The sequence below is a fragment of the Balaenoptera ricei genome, chromosome 18 (assembly GCF_028023285.1).
Source record: "Balaenoptera ricei isolate mBalRic1 chromosome 18, mBalRic1.hap2, whole genome shotgun sequence".
Lineage (NCBI taxonomy): Eukaryota > Metazoa > Chordata > Mammalia > Artiodactyla > Balaenopteridae > Balaenoptera > Balaenoptera ricei.
Window position 1 is genome coordinate 83,260,975 of NC_082656.1, and position 21,981 is coordinate 83,282,955.

The 21,981-nt window shown below is 57.6% G+C and overlaps 1 protein-coding gene across 6 annotated transcripts in view; it reads left to right on the plus strand.

The window, feature by feature from the left end:
• Positions 1-6,359: 6,359 nt before the first annotated feature.
• Positions 6,360-21,981, plus strand: part of MCF2L (MCF.2 cell line derived transforming sequence like) — a 130,783-nt gene continuing 115,161 nt past the window's right edge. For all 6 annotated transcript variants that reach the window (XM_059903456.1, XM_059903458.1, XM_059903460.1 and 3 more), the window contains exons 1-2: positions 6,360-6,641; positions 12,404-12,576. In XM_059903456.1, the coding sequence (XP_059759439.1) occupies positions 12,408-12,576 (169 nt within the window). In that variant the 5' untranslated portion in view covers positions 6,360-6,641; positions 12,404-12,407. The remainder of the gene's footprint in view (positions 6,642-12,403; positions 12,577-21,981) is intronic.

Below are 21,981 nucleotides of genomic sequence, written 5' to 3' on the forward strand. Positions count from 1 at the left end.
TCTTAAATTTCTGTAGAATTTATTTTGTATGCTACTGTTTTTAACTTTTATTTCTGTAGATAAAGTATATCTTCATAATACGAATTATGATTGGACTTTTCTGCAGATTATCTAAGCAGGAGACCTGAATCTGCTTGCAATAAAGAAGAAGAAAGGTCTGGATTAGTTTCTTTACAAATTAAAAAGATCTTAGAAGTTGGTCTTAACTTCCTGCTAAGAGGAGCTGCCGGGTAGACACTCTGAAAGGGAGTGTCTCTCTGTTTGGGATGAAGTGGACGGCACTGTGGGAGCTGGTGCCCTGGGAACGTGTGGGACCGGCTGGCTCCAGGGCCCCCGCCTCACCGAGGCCGAGGGGCGCAGACGGGAAGCTCAGTGTCGGATTTCCTAACGCTGTGATCCTGCCCGCCCCCCTCCAGCTGCTCCCTGACCCTCCGCCTGAGACCCCTTTCCATCTGGATTCCTCCCCTTTCCCTTTCCCTCCAGGCTCTCCTCCCTTCCCCGCTCTTGTCCAGGCCCCGGGTCCCACAGGCTCGTGGGCAGTCGGAGGGAGGGCGGGTTCTGTGCGCCCAGCTTCCTGCCCCCCCAGCCCTGGCCTCCCCACCCCCTGGCCACTGCTCCCACCAGCACCACCGAGCTCCCTGTCTCCTCTGAAAGCTTCAAGCTCAGAAGACCCCACGCATCCTCACACCAGGTCTCCTTCCTGGGACCAGGGGACCAGGGTGGAGCCCGGTCGAGGGTCCTGAGAAAGGGCCTCCCTGGGCTGGGGCAGGACTGCCCCTTCAGGGCCGACTGGCTCCCTGGGAGGGACCAGCTCAGGCCTCTGGCTTCACCGGGCACAGTTCTAAACTGGGGGCTTTTTTCCCGGCTCCCAAACACCATGAAACAAGCACACAGCCGGGGCGAGTAACTCACCCTGAGTGGGTGACCTTGGCTGTCAGACCAAACGCCAGCAGCCAACACAGCTACAGACGCTACAGGAAGCAGATGCTGCAGGTGAGTCGGAGCCCCGGGGCTGCTGTTTGCTGTGGTCCAGTGTCCACACCTGCCTCAGGTGACCCAAACGTGTGACCGCGCTAACCTCAGCAGCCGGGAGGGGCGCGCTGGCCTTTCAGAGCGGGTGAGGGCACCCTCGCCTGAGGCTCCGCAGGGGTGCAGCCAGCCTGCGTGCCCGTGTTCCGTGATCACAGGCCTTTATTCTGCTGGGCCGTCGTACCCCAGCTTGATCACACCCACGTTATTACGCTTCCTCTTTCATGGAAAGATCTTAGAAACACATAATTTCTCAATTCCTTTCTTTTTTTTAATTAGAATATAATAAACAGTATTAAACTTATACTTAATACATTTAAATCTTTTTATCTTAATCATCACTATAAATTCTATTATAATTGTAATGCTGTATTATGGCTATAAAATTATAGAAAACAAAATTGAATTCATATTAATCTCATGATTATTTCTTCTAATTTTTTTTTTTTTTTTTTTGTCTGTGTTGGGTCTTTGTTGCTGCACACAGGCTTTCTCTAGTTGCGCTGAGCGGGGGCTACTCTTCATTGTGGTGCGCGGGCTTCTCATAGCAGTGGCTTCTCTTGTTGCTGAGCACGGGCTCTAGGTGTGCGGGCTTCAGTAGTTGTGGCACGTGGGCTCAGCAGTTGTGGCTCGCGGGCTCTGTAGTTGTGGCTTGCGGGCTCTAGAGCACAGGCTCGGTAGTTGTGGCGCACAGGCTTAGTTGCTCCACGGCATGTGGGATCCTCCCAGACCAGGGCTCGAATCCGTGTCTCCTGCGTTGGCAGGTGGATTCTTAACCACTGCGCCACCAGGGAAGCCCTGTAATCTTTTTTTTTTACACACACTGTATTTTATTTTTACAAGAGATAAATCAACTGACACCAAGCATTGTAAATGGATGACCACAACAAAAGCAACAACGATTGCAATTACCAAACACAAAACACACTCATACTATGTCATAATATTGACATTCAGTCCAGTAATCCTCCACTGTAACAGCTTCCTTTACTTTGAAGTGCAAATTGATTTGTATATTTTTTGCCTCTGAGTCCTTGTGGGATTTTTTTTTTATTCAAACAGAAAGTCACAAAAATTAAAATCATCCTTATCAGTTCACTCAGTCCCATGTAATTAATTTTTTTTCATCTTGATCTTTTGTTAGCACTTTTATGAATTCATCAGTTTTCCATTAGAGTTCTGAAAATGCTTATTCATTCAGTTCAGCAGTATAGGCAGTTACCTCTCAATTCCTTTCTTGCACTAAGGGGATACCACTAAAACTGTATCATCGTATTAACTTCCCCAGGGAAAACGCTAACCCCTTTGTACATTTTTATTATTCAGGCCATTCGAATAATTCAGGAGCATTTAATTAGCAACTTTCTAATTCCTCATCGAGGTACATTAGTCGTAATCAATCCTGACGGAGGCCCAGCAGAAATCGAGAGATGCAGCATCTTTAATCAGATGAAGAATTTCTTACTCAAGACATCAAACCCCACAACTAGTGGACAGGTGTCATGTCTAAAGGCGATCTTGAGTCAGCGCTTGATACCCAGAGAAATTTACACTTAATGCCCCACACAGCACGTTCTTCACATTCTTCAAGGCCCCCGTCTCTTCGTTACGTCGTGTTGTGTGCTCCCATCAGCAAGGTATGAGAACTCATAACACCCCAGAAGCCATGAGAAGGGCTGTGCCTGGTACCTGAGGGGCCTTATGACAGACCCTGCCCCAATTTATTTGTTAAAACTTTAATGAGAAATATGGATTACTAGATGTATTACTTATTAAGAGTATGTATTATCCTTTAAAATTAGTTATACAGGGACTTCCCTGGTGGCGTAGTGGTTAAGAATCCGCCTGCCAATGCAGGGGACACGGGTTCGAGCCCTGATCCGGGAAGATCCCACATACCGTGGAGCAGCTAAGCCCGTGTGCCACAACTACTGAAGCCCACGCACCGCAACGAAGAGTAGCCCCCACTCGCCGCAACTAGAGAAAGCCCGCATGCAGCAACGAAGACCCAGCGCAGCCAAAAGTAAATAAATAAAATAAAATAATTTCAAAAAATAGTTACACAACATCATAATTTGAAAACGTTCATTCATCAATGCTCTTATTAACTTGGTTTTTACTTGATCCAAAGAGAGAGAGAGGGTTGTAAAATAAGAATAAAATTTCCTCTGAGACTCAGTTTCAGTACCTTTAGAATTTTAAAAAGACCTACTGTAGAGTCTCAAAATATAAGCTAAGTATCAAAATAAACATGGTGCTTTAATTAGCCAAGACTTTGTCTTGTTTATGAATGATCACAGTTCCCAAATCCTTATAAACTAGTTGAGCAGAAAATATATTTGTTGTTAGGGACATGAAGGCTAAAAACACAGACCACTGACAGACACTGAATGTATGAAACCTGAAGACTGGCTATTATTGTAGCACTTGTAGGTCGTCTTACAACAATTAAGAGGAGGTCATTCCATGTGGACAGGACAGTGTGAAAGAATTACCAGGCAGCACAGTAAAGCCACTTGGAAGAAAATCTGTGTCTCCTGTTCCCTGGGGCTGTGGTGGCCCACGGCTCAAACACAGGAACTGACTGTCCCTCAGTCCCCAAAGCAGAAGTCTGAGGTCAGGCTGGCTCCCTCGGGGCTGGGAGGGGGGGTCCGCTCCTGGGGCTCCTGGAGACCCTGTCCCTGCTTCCATCAGGCGGGCGTTCCCCTGTGCCTGTCTGTGTCCCAACGTCCCATCTTTATAAGGACGTCCGTCACATTGGGTAGGGGCCCATGCTGATGACCTTATTTTACATTAGTTGTGTCTGTAAAGACCTTATTTCCAAATAAGGTCACATTCTAAAGTGCCAGGGGTTAGGATCTCAACATACCTTTCTGGGGAGACACAATTCAACCCATCAGTCTGTTTGGGGGATCCGCGGCAGGGCACTCGGGGCGACCACGGAGGCTGTACCCTTGGGATGCGCGTGGGGAGGGAGCAGCAGAGGGCGGGGGGCCCACACGGGGCCGGTGTTCACGGCCCGACTGACTGGTCCAGCGCAGCAGCCAGCATGGGGCCTGGGGCCTTGTCGCTGCCTGAATAACTCCCGGGCACGGGAGGCTCAGGGCCCTGCCCGCCCCGCCCGGCCCCGCAGCAGAACCCGGGCACTGGGCCGGAGGTGCCGCAGCTCAGGAGGAGCGGGGGAGGGAGGGTCGGGGCCAGGATGCTGACGACTGGGGGCCCCGTTGGTCCTCCCCAGCAGGTTGGGTCTCTGACGCCCTCGGGATGGGGTAGGCAGCCCCCCAGCCCCCCAAAGGGATGGCCCCTCAGGGCCCCTCAGGACTCCAGAGGACCAGGTCCCGTACCTGGCCTCCCGCGTGTCCCAGGGGACCCCAGGCTTACGGAGAGCGGGGCGGTTCTCCCTGCTCGGGTGCTATTACTTCCTTTAATACAGACTTCTTTGTGGGAGCAACGCTTTCCACAAAGGATTTAATCTCAAGCGGCAAAGTTCCAACCTCCCCGAACGGCCTTCAGCACCGTGACCAAGCGGGGACGCCGTCCCAGGACGCCCCCCCACACCTGCCGGGCGCCCGCGGGCCCGAGGCTGCTCGGTCTCCAGGCCGCGAGCCCCGCCTCTGGGGAGCCCACGGGGCCACGGCCCTGCAAGCGCCGCAGGCCCTGCTCTGGGCACCCGTGGGGCTGACCCTGTGCCGGAGCGGAGGCTCCTCGGGCGAACTGTCCCTTATAACTCAGCTCCTCGGGGCTCTTTCTACAACCCCATTTGTGATGCTAATTTCCTTGTGCTTCCCCGGGGCCTCGGGGCCTTGAAAGCCGGGAGAGTCGGCACAAAGGGCTCACTAGGCCCCAAAGGCCGCCGCCAGCAGGGCGCCCGCCGGGCTTTTGTTCTGGGGATTCGCTCCCCCTGAGTTACGGCGACTTTAATGAGCCCTGACCATTTCTAAGAGCACAGGGGTCTTGGGGCTTTGTGCCCCGTGTCCTGTGTCCTCCCCATGTCGCTCACCACATCCCGAGGCAGAAAGCCTTCACGGGGAAGGAAAGGGGCTCTAGGCTCGCTGGCCTGTTTCCGGGTGCGGGTGACTGAGATGGGGACCCAGGACCCTTCGCGGGACGCCCGCCTTGGGCAGGTGGGCTTCAGGCCGGGGTCCGTGCTGCCCGGCCGTGGGATCTGAGCCTGCAGATGCCCTGACCGGGGTCGAGCGGGTCAGCGACTGCTTCCCCTCGTTTCCGCACCAGCGGTGCTGTCTGTCTGCGCGTCTCGTAGAGAACCCCTCCCGGGCGTGCTCGCCGCCGGGCTGCCTCTCTTTGGACTTTCACGGCTCCGGTAAGTGATACTCAAACAGCCGCTGGGAGGGCATCCCCGTGACCCAAGTCCTCGGTGTGTCATGGGAAAGAGGGACGCGGTCTTAACCGTTCAGGACCCCACGCTGGCACCTCTGACTGGTCTCGAGGCCCTTTGAGAAGAGGCACCTGTCTCCAACCCTGGCAGGTTCCTGGGGGCGTTTCCAGTGGACCCCTCCACCCCCCTTCTGCGGAGGAAGCCATCCAGCTGGGGGAGTTCCCTGCCTTTACCGTCCTGTCCCCTCAGGCCACCCTCCTTCTGCAGCAGCCGCCGCCGCGCCCGTGAAGGAGCTGGTGTCCTGTCTACCCAGGAGCCCTGCCCTCCGCCGCACCCGTCCCGCGGGGGGAGCGCCTGCCCGCCCGCCCGGCCCGGCGCCCCAGCCTCCGCCTGGGCTCCGGGACGCCGGTGCAGTGCACGCGGACTTGCAAGGCGACGGTGCGTGGCCGCGGGAACCGCACTTTGAGGGGAAGGTCCTTCAGAGGCCCCGCCCCGCCTCCCCGGGGGCGCCCTAGAGCCTTTGGGGTTCATGTTGGCCACCTTCGTGGCAGAGGCCCGCGCTTGTTTTACTCACATTTCCCACCGTGACCCACTAAATGCAGACGTGTTAAAGCCCCAACTAAAATAAAGTTTATACCCAGGTCAACATTTGGGATGCTTCAGCCCTTCTGTGCACCTCAATTTTCCGAGTTCTCCTCGGGAACTTGTGTGTGCCCTGAACTCTGGAAGACCCAAGGGTGAAAAGGCGGGCGCCTTCCTTTTCCTTGCAAACGCTGCCGCAGGGTCGGGGACCCCCGCGGCCGGCCCTCCGCGGGGCGGCTCATCCACGAACCACTTCCTGCCCTGGGATCCGCACACCCGGAGCCCGGCCCGAGCAGCTCGCGGGCGACGCCCATCTCGACCCACGCGCAGCGGCACCTGCCCCACGCAGGCCGACTGGGGCGCGTGGGGGGAGCGTGCGGACACGCGGGGGGAGGGGCGGGGCGGGGCTCGGAGGCTCCTCCCCTCCCCGCGTCCCCCGGCCCCGCCCACTCGGCTCCGCTCCCTCGGCGCTGTCCCCTCCCCCAGCGCTCCCTTTACTCCAGACCCTCCTCCCTCCTCCTTCCCCTGCCCCCCGCCACTCTCCTGCCGCCGCCAGACCAGCCCTCCACCCCACCGCCCTCCTGCCCTCCCTCCCCTCCCCTCCCCTCCCCCAGGCCGAGGGGGAGCGGCGTCAGCGCGGGCACCTGCGGGTGGAGGCCGCGGACGCGGGGAGGACGGGCCCACGGCCGGGCAGGTGTGTGGGGCTGGAGAAGGGGGGAGGGGGGCCGGGGGAGGGAGGGAGGGAGGGCGCTCGGTCAGCTCCCGGAGGCTCCGCTCGCCCCCCGCCCCCGCCCCCGCCCCCGCCCAGCGTGCGACCCCTGAGAGCCCTGGGGATGCCGGCCCGCCCGGAGCGCGGGCTCCACGCGCACAGACGCCCCTCCCCACTGCCGGGGCCGGGGTCCCGCACAGCCCGGCGGGTGCCACTCCCAGGCCTTCTCCTGCAGGGTTCCCTCCGCGGAGGAGCCGTCCTCCAGGCTCTGCAGACCCCCAGCAGGTGCCGGGACAGGTGTGATAGGGGCGGCTGGGGCGTGGGTGCCCCCCTGACTCTGCCCTTCCTGGCCGGGCAGCGGGAGTGGCGTGGCCCCAGTCTGGCTGTTTTGCTTTTCAGCCGGGCCGCAGAAGAGTAGGCTCTGCAGTTTAAAAATAATGCCGTTTGCTCTTTCAACTCCAGAGACTATTGCTGCCAGTTTTTAAAAACCGCACTTTGTTGCCTTTCTGTAGCGCTAGACACTTAAATAGGAGCTGGGCGGGAGCTGGAGACTCTCCTAAAAAGGAGACTTTTTTGTGGAGCAGGTGCAGCCTCTTGACTTCACTGAAAGCGCCCCCATCCGGGGCCACGTGGCTCGCCCTGCCCCTATGAACCGCCTGCGAGCCCTGCACGCGGAAGGGGTTAAGGTGGCCCTGAGGCACGGGCAGGATGTGTGGGGTGGCCGTGGGAGGCCCCAGGATGTGTGACCGCTGGGAGGGGCAGAGCCAGCCACAGAAGTAGAAGTGCGTCCCCCAGGGGCTGCTGGTGCTGGAGTGTCTGCCGCGGGCCCCAGGCCGGCAGGGGACCCCGCTGGGCAGGTAGGTGAGGGGCGGGGGCCCTGGGGAAGGAGCCCTTGCGCTGCAGGGTCTTCTAATATGCAAATCATCGGTGAAATGACCGGCCCAAAGCTGGTTTGGGGACCTGCGTTCTGAGCTCTGCTCCAGCCTCCTGGGACCCACTGCAGCAGGAGAGACCACCACCCCGGGGGACGGAGGGAGTCCTGCCCTGCGGTCCTGTGGGGGCGGCCAGGCGGGCCTCTCTGGGGTGAGTCAGTCCGGGAGGGATAGGAAGAGAGAGTTTTCAGCTCTATTTTAGGACCCCCGCCCCCTGGGCCAGGGGCACCCTCCCAGGTCCTGGCCCCACAGTCTGGGCAGGCGCCAGTGCAGCTGTGGTGGGAACACCCAGGCCTCTGTGGCCTCAGCCCCGCCCCGTGTGACGCCTCCCCTGGTGGCCAGGACTGTTGTGCGAAAGGCTGTGACGAGCGGGCCGAGGGCCCTACGCACGCACCGGAAGCCTGGTTACAACCCTCCTGGCTACAGCTTCAGGCAGACCCTTTCCAGAGTGGTGGAGGCGCCGTCTTCGTACAAGAGACCCTCGGAACAGGAGGAGGGCGGCAGTCTAACTTGTCAAGGTGATCGGATTTGCGGAGCTCGGCGACAAGAGGACTTCTGTGCTTGAAATGCAGCTTGAAATCCCGTCTTTCTCCTGAATTTGAGTGTCTTCACTCCCCCCCCCCCCCACCCCGCCGTCATTGCTGGGCTTCTATTGAACTCAGGTCCTCAGGTCAGCGGTAACTGTAATCAGTGGTCCAAGGTCAGCTTTCCATGAGACCCTCTTTCTGAGTCTGGGGCTCCGTTGTGAAAACTGGACATTTATCTGGGAAGCAGAATCCTGGTGACTAGAAGTGAAATTACAGTCACCTGGAAAGAAGAGCTTTCTGCCGATAGGCATTTAAGTACCTTTTGTAAAACAGCGAAAAACCTGAAGTTGAAAGGAAGGTTACTGGAGTACTTGTGTGATGGAAATAAACTGGCCTGGAATGTTACAGATTCGGATTCGCAGCATCTGGCCACCAGCTTGGTTGATTTGGTGCTATTTTAAGAGGCTCTGGGGGAAGAAGTTAGAAGTGTAACAGTAACGCTGACAGGAAGGTGACGTTCTGTTCTACGTGAAGCTCAGCCTCTTGTTCTCAGGTTCACTCATTCCACCCTCATCTGAGCCCAGGAGGGCCTGGCTGAAGCTCTTACCTGACAGACGAGAGACGCTGGGCTGAGCGCGCGCGCCCTGAACCCGGCCGAGGGCGTACAGGGCTGCGTCTGGAGCCGCCCGAGCGATGCTCGGTCCACTCGTCCCTTGGAGGATGCAGTTGGCTGGGCCCCGCGTCCGGAGAAGGCACCACGGGCCGTGCAGTCGGCGTAGGGTGGGTGGCCGGCTGCACTGCCAGCCGCGTGTGGGGTCTTCGTGCTGGCGGAGCCGGCCCGTAGTACCCTCGCCTTGGGGACGGCTGCGTCTTGTGTCCTCTGGGCCTCCCCAAGTAGAAGGCTGGGGACTTCCAGCCCACGATGGGATTGTGGACACTCTGTGTCTACCGAGAAACTCGAGGACATCTGGAGCCGGACCCTTCACTTTGTGGTCAGGGGCCCCTCCTGAAGCGCCTCACCAAGCATCAGGGCAGCCCCGGTCAGCTCCAGGATCCCCAGGAAACCCGGCCCTCCGCAGAACCTCCCAGCACCTCTTTGGCGCCCAAAGGACCAGTCCCTCCGCAGCTCCACAGAGGTGAGCAAGGAGCCGTCCCGGGTCCGTCTGCAGCGCCTGCGCCAGGATGGGTAACCTTTGGGACGTGTCAGGTGAAGTGTGGATGTAAGTCACCGTTGGGGCATTCCGTCCAATCTGTTGAGAAAGTGAAGAACTTTATTCAAATTACCGAGTTGAAACAAAGACAAAAATCTGAACAACTCAAATAGGAAGGTAATGGTGTGGACGCCAAAGAGAGTACAGCTAGAAGGACTTGACATCTTCTCAGACTCCTTCCTCCTCACTTGTCTGGGTCTCATTCCGAGTTCAGGGCTGGAGAAAGAGCACAGCGGGCCTGACTCCCGCGGGGAAGGCCCTGCTCTTGTCCCACAAAATGGGCCTGAGGGGCAGGGAGGGCGGGGCGGGGTGGAGATGGAGACTTCACCTCCCTTGAGGGTTGCCCGTCCCAGGCACCGAGTTGGACAGCCCCTACCTCCCTCCCTGGTGCCCTAGACGCCGCGGCGGGTGTGAGCGCCACGGAGCCCCGCTGCCCCATGGCTGTGGTCCATGAACAAACCGCTCTTCCAGGCTGCGAGCTCCCTGGGTTGGGGCTGCCCTGTGTCCGCGCCCTCAGCACCCAGGGGGACGAAGCAGGTGTGCAGGGAGTGCTGGCTGAGCAGGTGGCAAGCCGGGGAAGCTCCTGGGGTGGGCGTCGCACGGTGCTTGGCCGTGTCTAGCCGCCGGGTGACCGAGTTCTCGTCTCTGTGCAGGACACCTGGAGCTCGGAGGCCAAGAGCAGACGTGGGCCCCCGTCATCTCTGTCCTAGCTGCTTGTCAGGGCTTTTTCGGTGGGAAACGGCATCGAAAGGCACCGACAGGGTTTGGTGCTCTGTGGTTACGCCAGCCTGGAGATTTTTACAGTGAACAGAGGGTAACAACAACCCATGTGGGCCTAATGTCTGGGTTTGTCCTCTGCGCCCTTGGACTGTGGGAAGCGCAGAGCTGGAGAAACCGCCCTGTCTCCTGGCCTGTCTCTGGAGGGACGTTTCAGCACCTCTGCTGAAACGATGCTGGGATGCTCCTGTCCACGCAGCTGGAGAAGTAAAATCCCGGTGGAAGGCAGAAGCCCCGCCCTCCCTGGGCCCCTGGCACCAGCAGCCTCGGGGCCGGAGGCTGACCGCAGGGAGGGGGGCAGCCCTGGACCGTGTCCTGTGGAAGCGGGATGCTCACCCGTCCTCTAGCCGGGTCAGGCGAAGGGCACGTTTCTTCTGTTTCTCAGAACAAACTCGTTAAAAGCAAACCTTGGATCTTGCACTTGTGTCTTGAGCCTGAGCGGCCGCTGATACTTAACAACAGCGCCTTCTTGGGTTGGTGGAAGGGCTGTCCTGGAGTGGGGGGGGCACATCATGGCCACTGGGGACAAATGTGAAGCAAACACACCGGCCTTTTCTATTCCTTCTGGAGGTTTGAGATCACGATCGGCCTGCTCGTGTCGGAAATTCTCTGAGTAGAATTTAGAAGAAAAGAGGACAAAAGAGGGTTTGGGGTTTTGTTTTGTTTTTAGCTAGGGAAATTTCTCTTCCTATTTTTAAATGTCAAAACTAGACCGAAGCCACCAGAAGTCTGTAGCCCCGGGTCTGACTGTGCTCGGTGTCTGTGCCCTCCCAAGCGCCTGCCTGGCCTGGGTTTCTTGGAAAGATGCAGCAGGACCCGAGGACCAGGGCCGAGGGCTGAGGTCCTGCCGGAGGAGACGGTGTGGGATGTGGCTCCCTTGTCTCTTGTCACCAGGAAGGTCCCTCATCATAGGGTCACGCAAACGGGTTCAATAAAACGTTGCAGGGATCTGAAGACATGCCTGGAAAAGTGACACAAAGACTCGTGTGGGTAACGGATAAAACAGACAAGGTACTGACCGAAGGCAGTGTTGATAAAGACAAAGGGACGTGCCTTTGAGGCTGTGGGAGCCCAGTGGGGTTGTAGGTTTTGGCGGGAAGAGGAGGGGATGGGAGGAAACGCCACCTGTCCTTGTTAGTGTGGGGTTGGTGGAGCCCCAGAGGGTTTGGGACCTGAACTGTGTGTCCCCCTCCCCGTGGCAGCCCCTTCCCCCCTGGAATGATGGTCGAGGCTCCGAGCCGTGGTTCTCATGTAGGCGGCCCATTGGAACCCCTCCCCGGGGCCGCTGGCAGTGGTGGGCTTGTGAACGGTGCTGGGCGTGGACTGGCATCGCGCGGCCAGGTGGCCAGGGAGGACCTTGGGGGAGGGGCTTCAGGGAAGGGCACGAAGGGGGAGATATGGGAACAGGAGGGTCATCCAGAGTAGCTGGGCGGCCTTTCCCGTGTGTCCAGGTGGCCTCCTCCATGGGCTAGTGAGGGTTTGCCCGTGGGGTGCGGCTGGAAGCAGGACAGGCCGCCTGAGTGGAGAAAGCAGCTGAGCAGCTGCCATGGGATCCCAAGCCGAATTTATCCAAGTTGAATTATTTACATCTTTATTCTTAAGGAAGGGGCGCAGCCAGGTAGTAAGCCAATGAGCCATAAATATGCCAAAAAACCGAGTACAGAAAGGAGTCGTCTGTGATTACCTACTGGCGGAGAGCATCTACCCAGCAGGTGATGTCACCCGGCTTCTGTTTGAAATATAGTCACTAGCTGTCTCTTTCAATCCAAGATTGCCTCCCAAAGACTTGATCTGAGTTTCTTAACCAAATTTTCACTGCAGGAGTAAGACTCGAATGTTTGTCCTGGCACTCGGATGGCATTCTCTACCTGGAGGGTTGGAGGTGTTTCCAGCGCAGGTGGCAGCGGCTCTGAAAGTTTGCCAGTTCAGTGGATTCGACTGTGACATTGAAACCAGGAGAACCAGGGGCTTTTTTATCCTTGAAACAAGAGCCCAAATGTCAAGGGGAAAATCTAGGTTTTTCTTTTTCTTAAGCAGCAGAAGTAAATAATATTTTTGCTTGTGCCACGCGTTATTCCATTTCGGCGTTATAAAAGAAGGCCGCTTCTTTAACTGAACGTTGACACGGTAGAAATTCACTGGAGAAGAATGACTTGAATTCTAAATAACCTGCCTCCATTTCAGAATAAACACTGCTGCAGGCTGTATCTGGTGATTTGGGTTTTGTTCAAAGAAACACGGCTGACGTCTTTGGCTGCGTGAGCTGCGTTTCCTTTTAAAACCTGTTTTTCGCTCTGCAGACTCATGTTTGACTGTTGGAGGTTCATCCTGTGCAAGGAGACTGGAGGTGATGATGGTCCTCCTGCGCCAGGGCCCAGTGAGGCCAACGAGGAAGAAGGTGACCCTCGGGTCGATGTGTCTGACGTCATCAGGCTCGTTCGAGACCAGCCGGGGGGGACGCCCACGCCCGCAGGTAGGGCCGCCGTACACCTCTGGGTCCTCATCGCGCCTCTGGTCCTCCCGGGGGGACCGACGTGTTTTAGATCTGGGGGAAGAGCGCGCCTTGGCCTCCCGGGTCGCCTGCCGGCAGGGGGGTGGGCCGGGCTGGGTCCAGGGGCCACCCCTGCCCTCGTGCGGGTGACACGTCACCTCTGCACGTTTGCCCGTTTGGCCTCCTGGCAGTCGACCCGCTGAGGCTGGCTCACGGCTGTGTCCTGGGCTCCGTCCTGCTGCGGGCGTATGGGGTATGAAGTCTGCATGTGTCAGAACTTAAGTTTTTGAAATCAGTACGTTAGATTTTTATTGTGGTAAAATGTACATAACATAAAACTGGCCATTTCAACTCTTTTTAAGTGTGCGGTTCAGGGGCATGAAGTACATTCACATTGTTGTGCAACCATCACCGCTGTCCATCTCTGAACTCTCTCATCTTCCCAAACTGAAGCTCTGTCCCCTCCCGCAGCGTGGGCCCCACTGTCCACTTTCTGTCCCCGTGAATCTGACTCCTTCAAAGACCTCGTGTCCGTGGAGTCAGACAGCGTCTGTCTTCTTGTGGCTTATTCCAGCCAGCACAGATGGAATAAGGTGTCCCTATTCCAGGACAACACACATGCCCTGGAGGCCCGTCTGTGTTGCATCACACAGTCGGTGTCGGTGCTTCACTCCTCAGAGCTGAGTCCTGTTCCCTCGTGGGGATGGTCCACGCTGTTTATCCATTGTCTGCTGAGACACTTGGGTGGCGTCCATCTTTTGGCCGCTGTGAATAGCATTGCTGCGAACAAGGTACACGGCTGTCTGCCCAAGGCCCTGCTTCCCGTTCTTTGGGCACATCCCCAGAAGTGGGATTGCTGGTCGTGAAAGCGTTCGCTGGTTTTGAAACCAGAAGGGAAGCTGGTTTCCTCCTGTCGAGCTGGGTGACGGTGAGGTGAAGGGCTGATCTGTCTGGTCCCACTTGCAGACTCCGCATCAGCAGACTCTGGTCTTGGAGAAGGTCAGGGGGGCTGGGCCGGGCTGCGTGAACACCGGTGAGCTCGATGTGGCCAGGGGGCCTTCCCCCTCCCTCCTCCCCGTCCTCCCCACAAGGCCTTCGTGTCCACACGCCAGGTCCCTGCGCGCTCCTGCTGCCGCCCGTGCCTCGGAGCCGGCGGGTGATGTTTCCGAATGCCTGCTGTCCTCGTACAGCCTGGGTTTGGGAGCAGGAAGGGGAGCTGAGAACGCGTAGCAGTTTCCGTGTCACAGCAGAGGCGAAGGGGCAGGACCACCACCATCGCCGTGCACGTTTCCTGTTTAGAAAGTTCTGTCTGTCCTGATCGGTTAATAGTGTCTTTAGTGATGCCAAAACGCCACCTACAATATTCGTTGAATTGTGAAGTTGCTGTTGTTTGGGTCAAAAACCTTAGAATATCGGTAATTGCTGGTAGCTGAACCCAACACCTTAGTGCATCTACGGTGTGAGATCCTTCAGGATTCTGGGGAGGGGGCTCCTGAGGAGGGGGTCGGGGGAGACTCAGGGAGGGGCCCTGGGCCATTCACATTTCTGGGGAGCGGGGTTTGCAGAAACAATTCGCTTGGGCTGAAAATGCATTTCAGAAAAGGGGAAAATGACCACAGGAAAGTGATGCTTGGAGAGGAATTGGCTTCTTGTCTGTCCCCAGTGTTTCGGGCCTGGGTGGTGGTTGCAGTTTAAGGAGAACGAGTGACTTTCCACGATCGCGGCCCTCTCGGGGGTCGAGCTGTGCAGAATTGGGCGGCCGTCGCGCTCGAGGTTTCCTGGCTCTTGTCTCCCGAAGCTCCTCCTCTCTCTCGGGACCGCCCGTACTTTCCTGGGAGCCTTGTGGTGTTGCCGAGCCTCCCGACCGAGCCAAGAACACCCGGCCCGGTCCGTCTGTTCCTTGTGGTTGTGTGCGTCTCGAGGGGGACGTTCTCAAAAGACAAACACGCTGTTTGTGGAAACGGAGCTCCTGGTGTTACCGTAAATGATTAACTTCTCATTTTTAACCTTTCCTGATCCCTTGGTCTTTATTTGGACTTTTTATATTAGCCAGGAAGCTAGAAGGAGTTCCTTTTTGTTTTAGGAACTGTGTTTTAGAGAACACAGCACCATTCATGAATTTACAAATATTGGGAGACGAGCTGGTGTGTTGCAGGTTGACGCTGGGAGCGGATCATCTTCTTAGGGCAGCTGCGGGGGGGCCAGGGCCGGGTGAGGCAGCCAGGGGATGGGGGGAGGTCTCAGGGTAGAAGGGCCCCCAGCGGCCCCGAGCTGATCACCGCCCCCGGCCACTTTGCAAAGCTTCGGGGACTCCAGGGGAGTCCTCTGTCCCCCAGCGTCTCCTGCATGCTCTTCTCAGGGAGTTTACTTGGTGTGTCCCATCTTTACTTAGCACGGACAGGCCACGTCACCTAGAACCAGGAGTGACGGCTGAGCTGCTGGAGGAGGTTGTTCACAGGCCTGAGGATGCCTGGGGAGCCCTCAGCCCAGACCCGGAACCCCAGGACCCACCTCTGGCAGCCAGCGCAGCCCGCCCAGTAGCCGCGGCGAGTTTGTTAACGTTTCAGCAGAAACTTAGCGGGTTTTCTGTTTGACTGTGTGCTTTATAACACGTGCCGTATGACCAGGGTGACCAGTGGCCGCACCCTCCTCTGAGTGTGGCCAGCGGGTACAGGCTGCATCTCTCCTAGCCAGGAGGGTGACTGAGGGGCCAGCCTTTGCGCCCTTTGACCAGGTCCCACTGCCCAGAAATTCTTCCTCCCCTGGCCTTGCCCTGTGCTTGCTTAGAATCCTGCCTGCCTATCCAGGACTGGCAAACACCTGACCTGTTCCAGGAAGCGGTGCTCCCGGCGTCCCACCTATCCTCCTCCCCCGGGGCTGCGCCTGCAACCCCATGACCCCATGACCCCATGACCCCGCAGAGCGAGCGCTGCTCTTGTCTCTGGGCTCTGCATCACAAATCACCATGAAGATTAACCGCGAAGAACGAGAAAAAAAATTGCTGCAAAGATATGGCCTTTCTACACGTGGCTCTCCTACGAGGCAGGATCAGTGGGACAAACGTCTTGACAGAAACTAGAGCTTTAGGGATGACACAGCAGCACGAGAAACACCGTCCTGTGAATAAACGGGAACGAGAAGTGTCGATTTCCCACGGGATCTCCTTTGTCTCTATCGTTATGGACAAAAATTTTACATCCACTGCTGGTAAGAATGCCTGTCCTTACAGCAGACCTGGAAATCAGGTTGATGGTGTGGATAAAAATCTTCAAGCATTTTGTTTTCAATCAGCAATCTCCACTTCTAGAATTTAAACTAAGGAATTAATTAAAACTTGTCATGAAGATTCATAAACAAAGATGTTCACCAGAGTCATTATTTATGATGATGGATATTTTGGGAGAAACAAAATCACAGGATTGGGGGGGGGCGAAATCATTTAGTTGTCCGGTGATAGCTGCCCCATGTCTTATGCTCTAGGAAGTGATGCAGCCGATTATAAAACAATGCACTGTGACAGCAATTCTGTGAGCACAAAGTGTGTGTAGTTTTGATGAAAGACCTACGACAGGTGCCTCAGTGTATTTTTATCATGCATTCGCAGTTTTTTGTTTCCTCTGTTTTGCCGCATCAGGAAAGCTTACTGTCTCTGAGATACTCGTTTCCCAAAGCAGGACATGAGCCTGGACCCTGTCGGCCCCAGGACCCACCTCCCATCCCACGCTGACCCTGTTCCCGGGAGTGTACGCCCACGCGGGTGCTGTTTCCACAGGAACTGTCCCCACGGCGTGGTCCCTTTGGGATACACCCAGCTTTTCCCGAGGGCAGGAGGGCACAGAGCAGCTTTGAAGGGAGGTCTGGTGGGAGAATTTTCCTGGGGGAGAAGCTGGGTATGAACAGAGCCCCGGAAAGCGGGGCTAGGCAGCACCCCCCCGCCATGCTCCCACCTCCCAACCCCCTCCATTGGGTCACACCGTGGGCACAGCTTGGGAAGGGGCCAGGCCTCCTCCCCCATGGCGCAGGTCCCCATGGCGCAGGTCCCCATGGCACAGGCCCCCCATGGCGCAGGTCCCCCATGGCACAGGCCCCCCATGGCGCAGGCTCCCCATGGCGCAGGTCCCCATGGCACAGGCTCCCCATGGCGCAGGTCCCCCATGGCACAGGCTCCCCATGGCGCAGGTCCCCCATGGCGCAGGTCCCCATGGCGCAGGTCCCCCCATGGCGCAGGTCCCCATGGCGCAGGTCCCCATGGCGCAGGTCCCCCATGGCGCAGGTCCCCATGGCGCAGGTCCCCCATGGCGCCGGTCCCCATGGCGCAGGTCCCCCCCACCCCTTTGCGGTCCGTGCTTTTGGAACCAGGCTGCTTTGTGCAGCCCACCGCGAAGGAGGGGACTATGCGAGACCATTGTATTTAAGCGTGTTTAATTAATTTTACTGGCCATCCGTTTCTGCTTCTGTCTCTATTTCTCGTGCTTTATTTCTCCTTTAAGAATCTTTTGAGCTCCTTCCTGATTCATTTATTTTTCATTCAGTCTCGGGGCATTAATGGAATGAATCTATTGATCTTTCCTGCCCCCCAACTCCCCGCCGCTCGGCGGGCACCTCCATTCCCACACCCCTCGTTTCCTGGCACCAACTGGGCAGAACCAGAACCTGGTGTCTCCATCCGTCCGCCTAGTCCCGCTCGTACTTGGGTGAGTGAGGATGGGCGTTGTGTGCCAACCGGGTCTCAACAGAGCTGAACCGAGTGTACCAGCAGGCGGATCGTTTGATTCTCACTTCTCAGCCGTGAGCCTCGGTGAGCCCGAAGCCCTCGGGAGGCTGCTCTGTCTGCACGGACTGTCCAGGCCCGCTCTCTCCCCAGCCCGGTGCCCGTCCCCACCCTCACCCTCTCCTGCGGGCGACGCTGAGCCCACCCCACACGGGACTGAATCCCTCGCGGGAGCGCCTTCCCACCGGTGCCACCCTTCCACCTGCACCACACGCCTGCCTTCCTGGCTGTCGCTGCCTGGACCTGTCCCTCCACCTGAGCCCCACCTTACCACACCTGTGCCCTACCTGTGTCCCACCTGTGTCCCACCTGAACCTCACCTGTGTCCCACCTCTGCCCCACCTGTGTCCCACCTGAGCCCCACCTCTGCCCCACCTGTGCCCCACCTGACCACACCTGTGTCCCACCTGAACCTCACCTGTGCCCCCCTGTGCCCCCTCTGTGTCCCACCTGAACCTCACCTGAGCCCCACCTCTGCCCCACCTGTGCCCCACCTGAGCCCCACCTGAGCCCCGCCTGAGCCCCGCTTGAGCCTTGGTGCCCTCTTCCTCCCTCCAACGTCGCTCCAGCTCCCCCTTGTCCTCCCTGCGTCTCTGGGTCTTCATTCTCTCTGGACCCACATCAGTTCAGAGGTGCTGTAGTGTCTCCCGCCCGAGAGCCTGCCCGCCGTCTGCACCCAGCCCCTCAGTGCCCTCGCAGTCCTGTGGCTGTGGGAACCATCCACATCGGGACGCCCGGTCGCCCTGAGCCCCACCTCTAGCTGCCTCCGCGGCGTCTCCGCCTGCAGACCTTGCTGACTGCTTGCTCCACCCTCCGGCTTCTCCGTCAGTTCCCTGCCCCGCAGCCCCTGGAACCGCCTCTGGGGTCTCTGGGCTGCCCCTTGTCGTCGTGGACTCACCGTCTCTGTGCTGTTCACTCGTTTATTCTCTCTCCATGTGCGTAGAGATGATTTGATTGATTCAGATTCATCTAAAATATATGAAATCCTACAAGAGGAGTTTTAGTCTTTACTCATTTTCCCAATTGTATATTCTAATGGATGACCACCAGGTAAGGGTTTGCAATTTTTATATTAAAATGCCATTTTCAGGGAATTCCCTGGTGGTCCAGTGGTTAGGATGCTGCACTCTCACTGCCGAGGGCCCGGGTTCCATCCCTGGATAGGGAACTCGATCCCACAAGCCGCGCAGCACGGCCAGAAATAAGTAAAATAAAATAAAATGCCATTTTCATACCAAAAGTGTTTGGAACCATGGTTTTGCTTTGGAAGAAAATGCTTTGAAAACATAGAAAGCATATAAATTACAAGTTCTTAACGGTAATTCTTATCATATGTTTGTTTTCCCTGTGGACTGTATTTGTGGTCTTGTTTTAGCTGCTTTAAAATCTGATCTGGACATTTAGCCAGGCAACTTTTTCAGTTACTCCCTGAAAACAGAGAGTAATGAAACAGCATTCATTCATTTCATTGGCACCATCTGCAACTCTGAAATGCAATTTTTTATTTATTGAATTAAGTAGACCGTGAAATGTGTTCGAGATGCAATATTCCATTTCTCCATGCTTTGAAGGACCCAACAACTGGTATGATTTCTCTGTATAATTTCTCCTCCTTCAGATATCAAGGCTTGGCTGAATTATGCATCTTTAGTCATTTACTGTCCTTCTCTTCTTAAATAAACAGTCCTACCAAGTAGTTTGATGCCTCTTCAGGAAACGCCGTGTCTCCTAGTGTCTGACATCTCTCGTGAGTTTTGCCACCTCTCTTGACCTGTCCCCTGTGCAGCTGGGACCTTTTATGTTTTCTGAGGTTAGAAGCGGGAAGGCGATCACGACACCTGGAGAGTTAGGCGTTTAAGGGAAAGGGGGGTGTGGCCAACAAACGCAGGTGGCCTCGCTCACCTGCAGAGGGAAGAGCGTGGATTTGTGCATCGGGAAGAGGGATCTGGGTCTTCAGGGCTCAGTTCTGAGGTCATCTGATGGAGGTACATTTTCTTTCTTGTGTTGGCACAAACACGGAAGAAAACTTGACCCGGCAAGCAGCTGTGCAGCCCGCGCGTGGGTGGTGCCTCCTGCACGTGTGTGTGGTCAGTTATGGACACTCAGGGGCACACGTGTCTCTTGGGCGGAGCTGGATCCCGGGGGTGCGGTTAACAGGACCCAGCAGCCTGGCTGCAGATTCCGGACAGGTGTCTGCAGACAGATGCCGGGACAGGCGGGGATCTGATGGATGCCCTGAGTACAGACAGCTGTTAGCCGGGGAGCGGCCTCCCACCTGGGGGCAGGGGGACAGGGCCCTGGCTGGCCTGGGCTTTTGAGGGGGGACAGAATTCAGTGGGTGGAGGGAAAGAAGAGCCCCCCCCTCCCCTCCTCCCCCCGGCTGAGGGCCGCTGCGCCTTGGGCTGCTCATCTGCTCTGACAGATGAAGTGGGTGGAAGCGGCGATTACCGCCTGCTGGGTGCTCACCACGAAGCAGGGTGTTGGGAGACAGGACGGGAGGGTCACAGGGGGGCGGGGCAGGACGGGAGGGTCACAGGGGGACAGGGAGGGGAGAGGTGCCCTCGCAGTGAAGTAGGTAAAGAAAAAGCTGCGCTGAGATCTGAGGACACTTAGACCTGATGACAGTTTCTAGGAAATACTGGGAACAGGGATCTCGCTGAAGGCCGCCGAAGGCGAGTAACTGGCAGACCCCAGTCTGTGGGAAGCCTTACGTGAGCCACGAAAACGTTGCAGAGAAGGAAGAATTGGAGGAGAACCTGCAGGTCCGAAGAGCCGCCGGGAAGTAACAGCCAATCCAGTGTGTGAGCTGGATCGTGCGGGTCCCAATTCTAACAAACCCAGTGGGCTCAGAACACAGAAACGATATTTAAACTGAGAACTGTTAACCGCATCGTGGCCACGCAGCCGTCGACTGTCTCGTGTTTGTGTTTAGATGGTGTGTCTGGTCTCCTTAGATCACACGGGGGCAGGGGCGGTGCAGCCCCCTTCCTGGGATGAGGAAGGCGCAGGGCGGGTCGGGCGCAGACACCCGCAGCCCTTACCCTGTGCCGCTGCTTCTGTACACATCTGAAGTTTCTCCTGTGGGCGGAAAATCCCCTGTAACGTGACTTGCGTGGCAGAGACCCCCGACTCGAGGCCACGACCGTGGGTCATCACGGTCCGGGCTGGTTCTCTGCCGGATCACATCCCTGGGGACCGGCGGAGAGCGGGCTTCTTTCCGTCCAGCCGGGCCCACAGTTACTAGACCTGAATGCAGAGGAACGGTTTTCGCTTTTTCAGATAAATCTGGTGCATTTTTCCTCCTTAAAAAAAAGCCATGACAACTCTGCTCCGAGTGCATTTTCAGCCGCAGCAGCAGTCACGTGGGACGGCCCAGTCTGCCCGTTGCTCGCGTGTGTGTGGGACCAGGAGCCGCAGGTCACGCGGGGGTGGCTGTGGCACAGGGATGGGGCCAGTGTTGGAATGAGCCTGGAAGCTTCACGACCCTGCCCCGAGGGGGATGCACGAGAGTCGCCCTCGGGAAGAGGAGGGCTGCTGCCCCGAGTGACACCCCACCCCGGGGGTGTCCCCGACAGCTCCTGGCTCCTGGGCGCCGTCTGAGGTTGGTGCCGGGGACACAGAGTCAGAGACGCTAACTGGCCTTTGCGAGACTGACTCCGGGCCACCAGCGCCTGGAAGGACGCGCCCGGCCCCTGGACTCAGGTGCCAGCGGAGGCCGGGCTGGCCGTGGCCGTGGGCCGTTCGCCTTCGGGTTCGCTGTGCTTCCCCCTGTGGGCTTAACCTTTGCCACGGACGGCGGCCAGGCCCCGCGCGAGCCGAGGAGTGAGCTCCGGAGTCGCGGCGGCCCTCCCCGTCCCCCCGAGGGCACTGACTCCAGGGGGAGTCGGGAGGGGGACACGGGGCAGCAGGAAAAGCCTGCTCCTGGGCGGTTAGCGGAATCGCTGCAGGGAAGAGCGGGAGCTGATCCGAGGCTCGTCCCAGGTTAACCCTCCGGCCCCCGAGGAGCCTAGGAAGCAGGCAGCGTCCATCTTGGCCCCCCGGCCGCACGTACCGCTCAGGGGACGCATCTGCGGGGACGGGCCCCGGTGGCCTGCGCTCACCGCCCGCCTGGGCCACCGGCACCTGCTCGGCGCCTGCAAGGTGGACGGGGAGGCCCTGCCCCGGCCCAGGCAGCGGGTCTGTGCCCTGTCGGATTCGTCCTGTGGAGCCCCCCTTTGCTCAGGGGCCCCGTTTCCTGACATCCTTTCCGCTGGACGTTGCCGCGCGATTCAGAACCAGCGGAGCCCGTCGGGGTGAGTGAGGTGAGGGGTGCGGGATGCGGCGGCCGCTTTGAAGACGCTGGACAGTTTCTTCCAAAATTCTTACCACGTGATCCAGCGACCGCTCTCCTGTGTATTTACCCAGACGAGCTGAAAACTTATGTCCACACCAAACCTGCACGTGGATGTTTACGGCAACTTTACTCAGAGCAGCCAAGACTTGGATGCAGCCGGGGTGCCCTTTGGCAGGTGACGGATAAACAAATTGCGGTCCATCCGGCCGATGATTCTGTTCAGGGCTGAGAGGAAATGAGCAGAGAGGATCTTAAGGCGAGTGAAACCATTCTGCACGGTTGT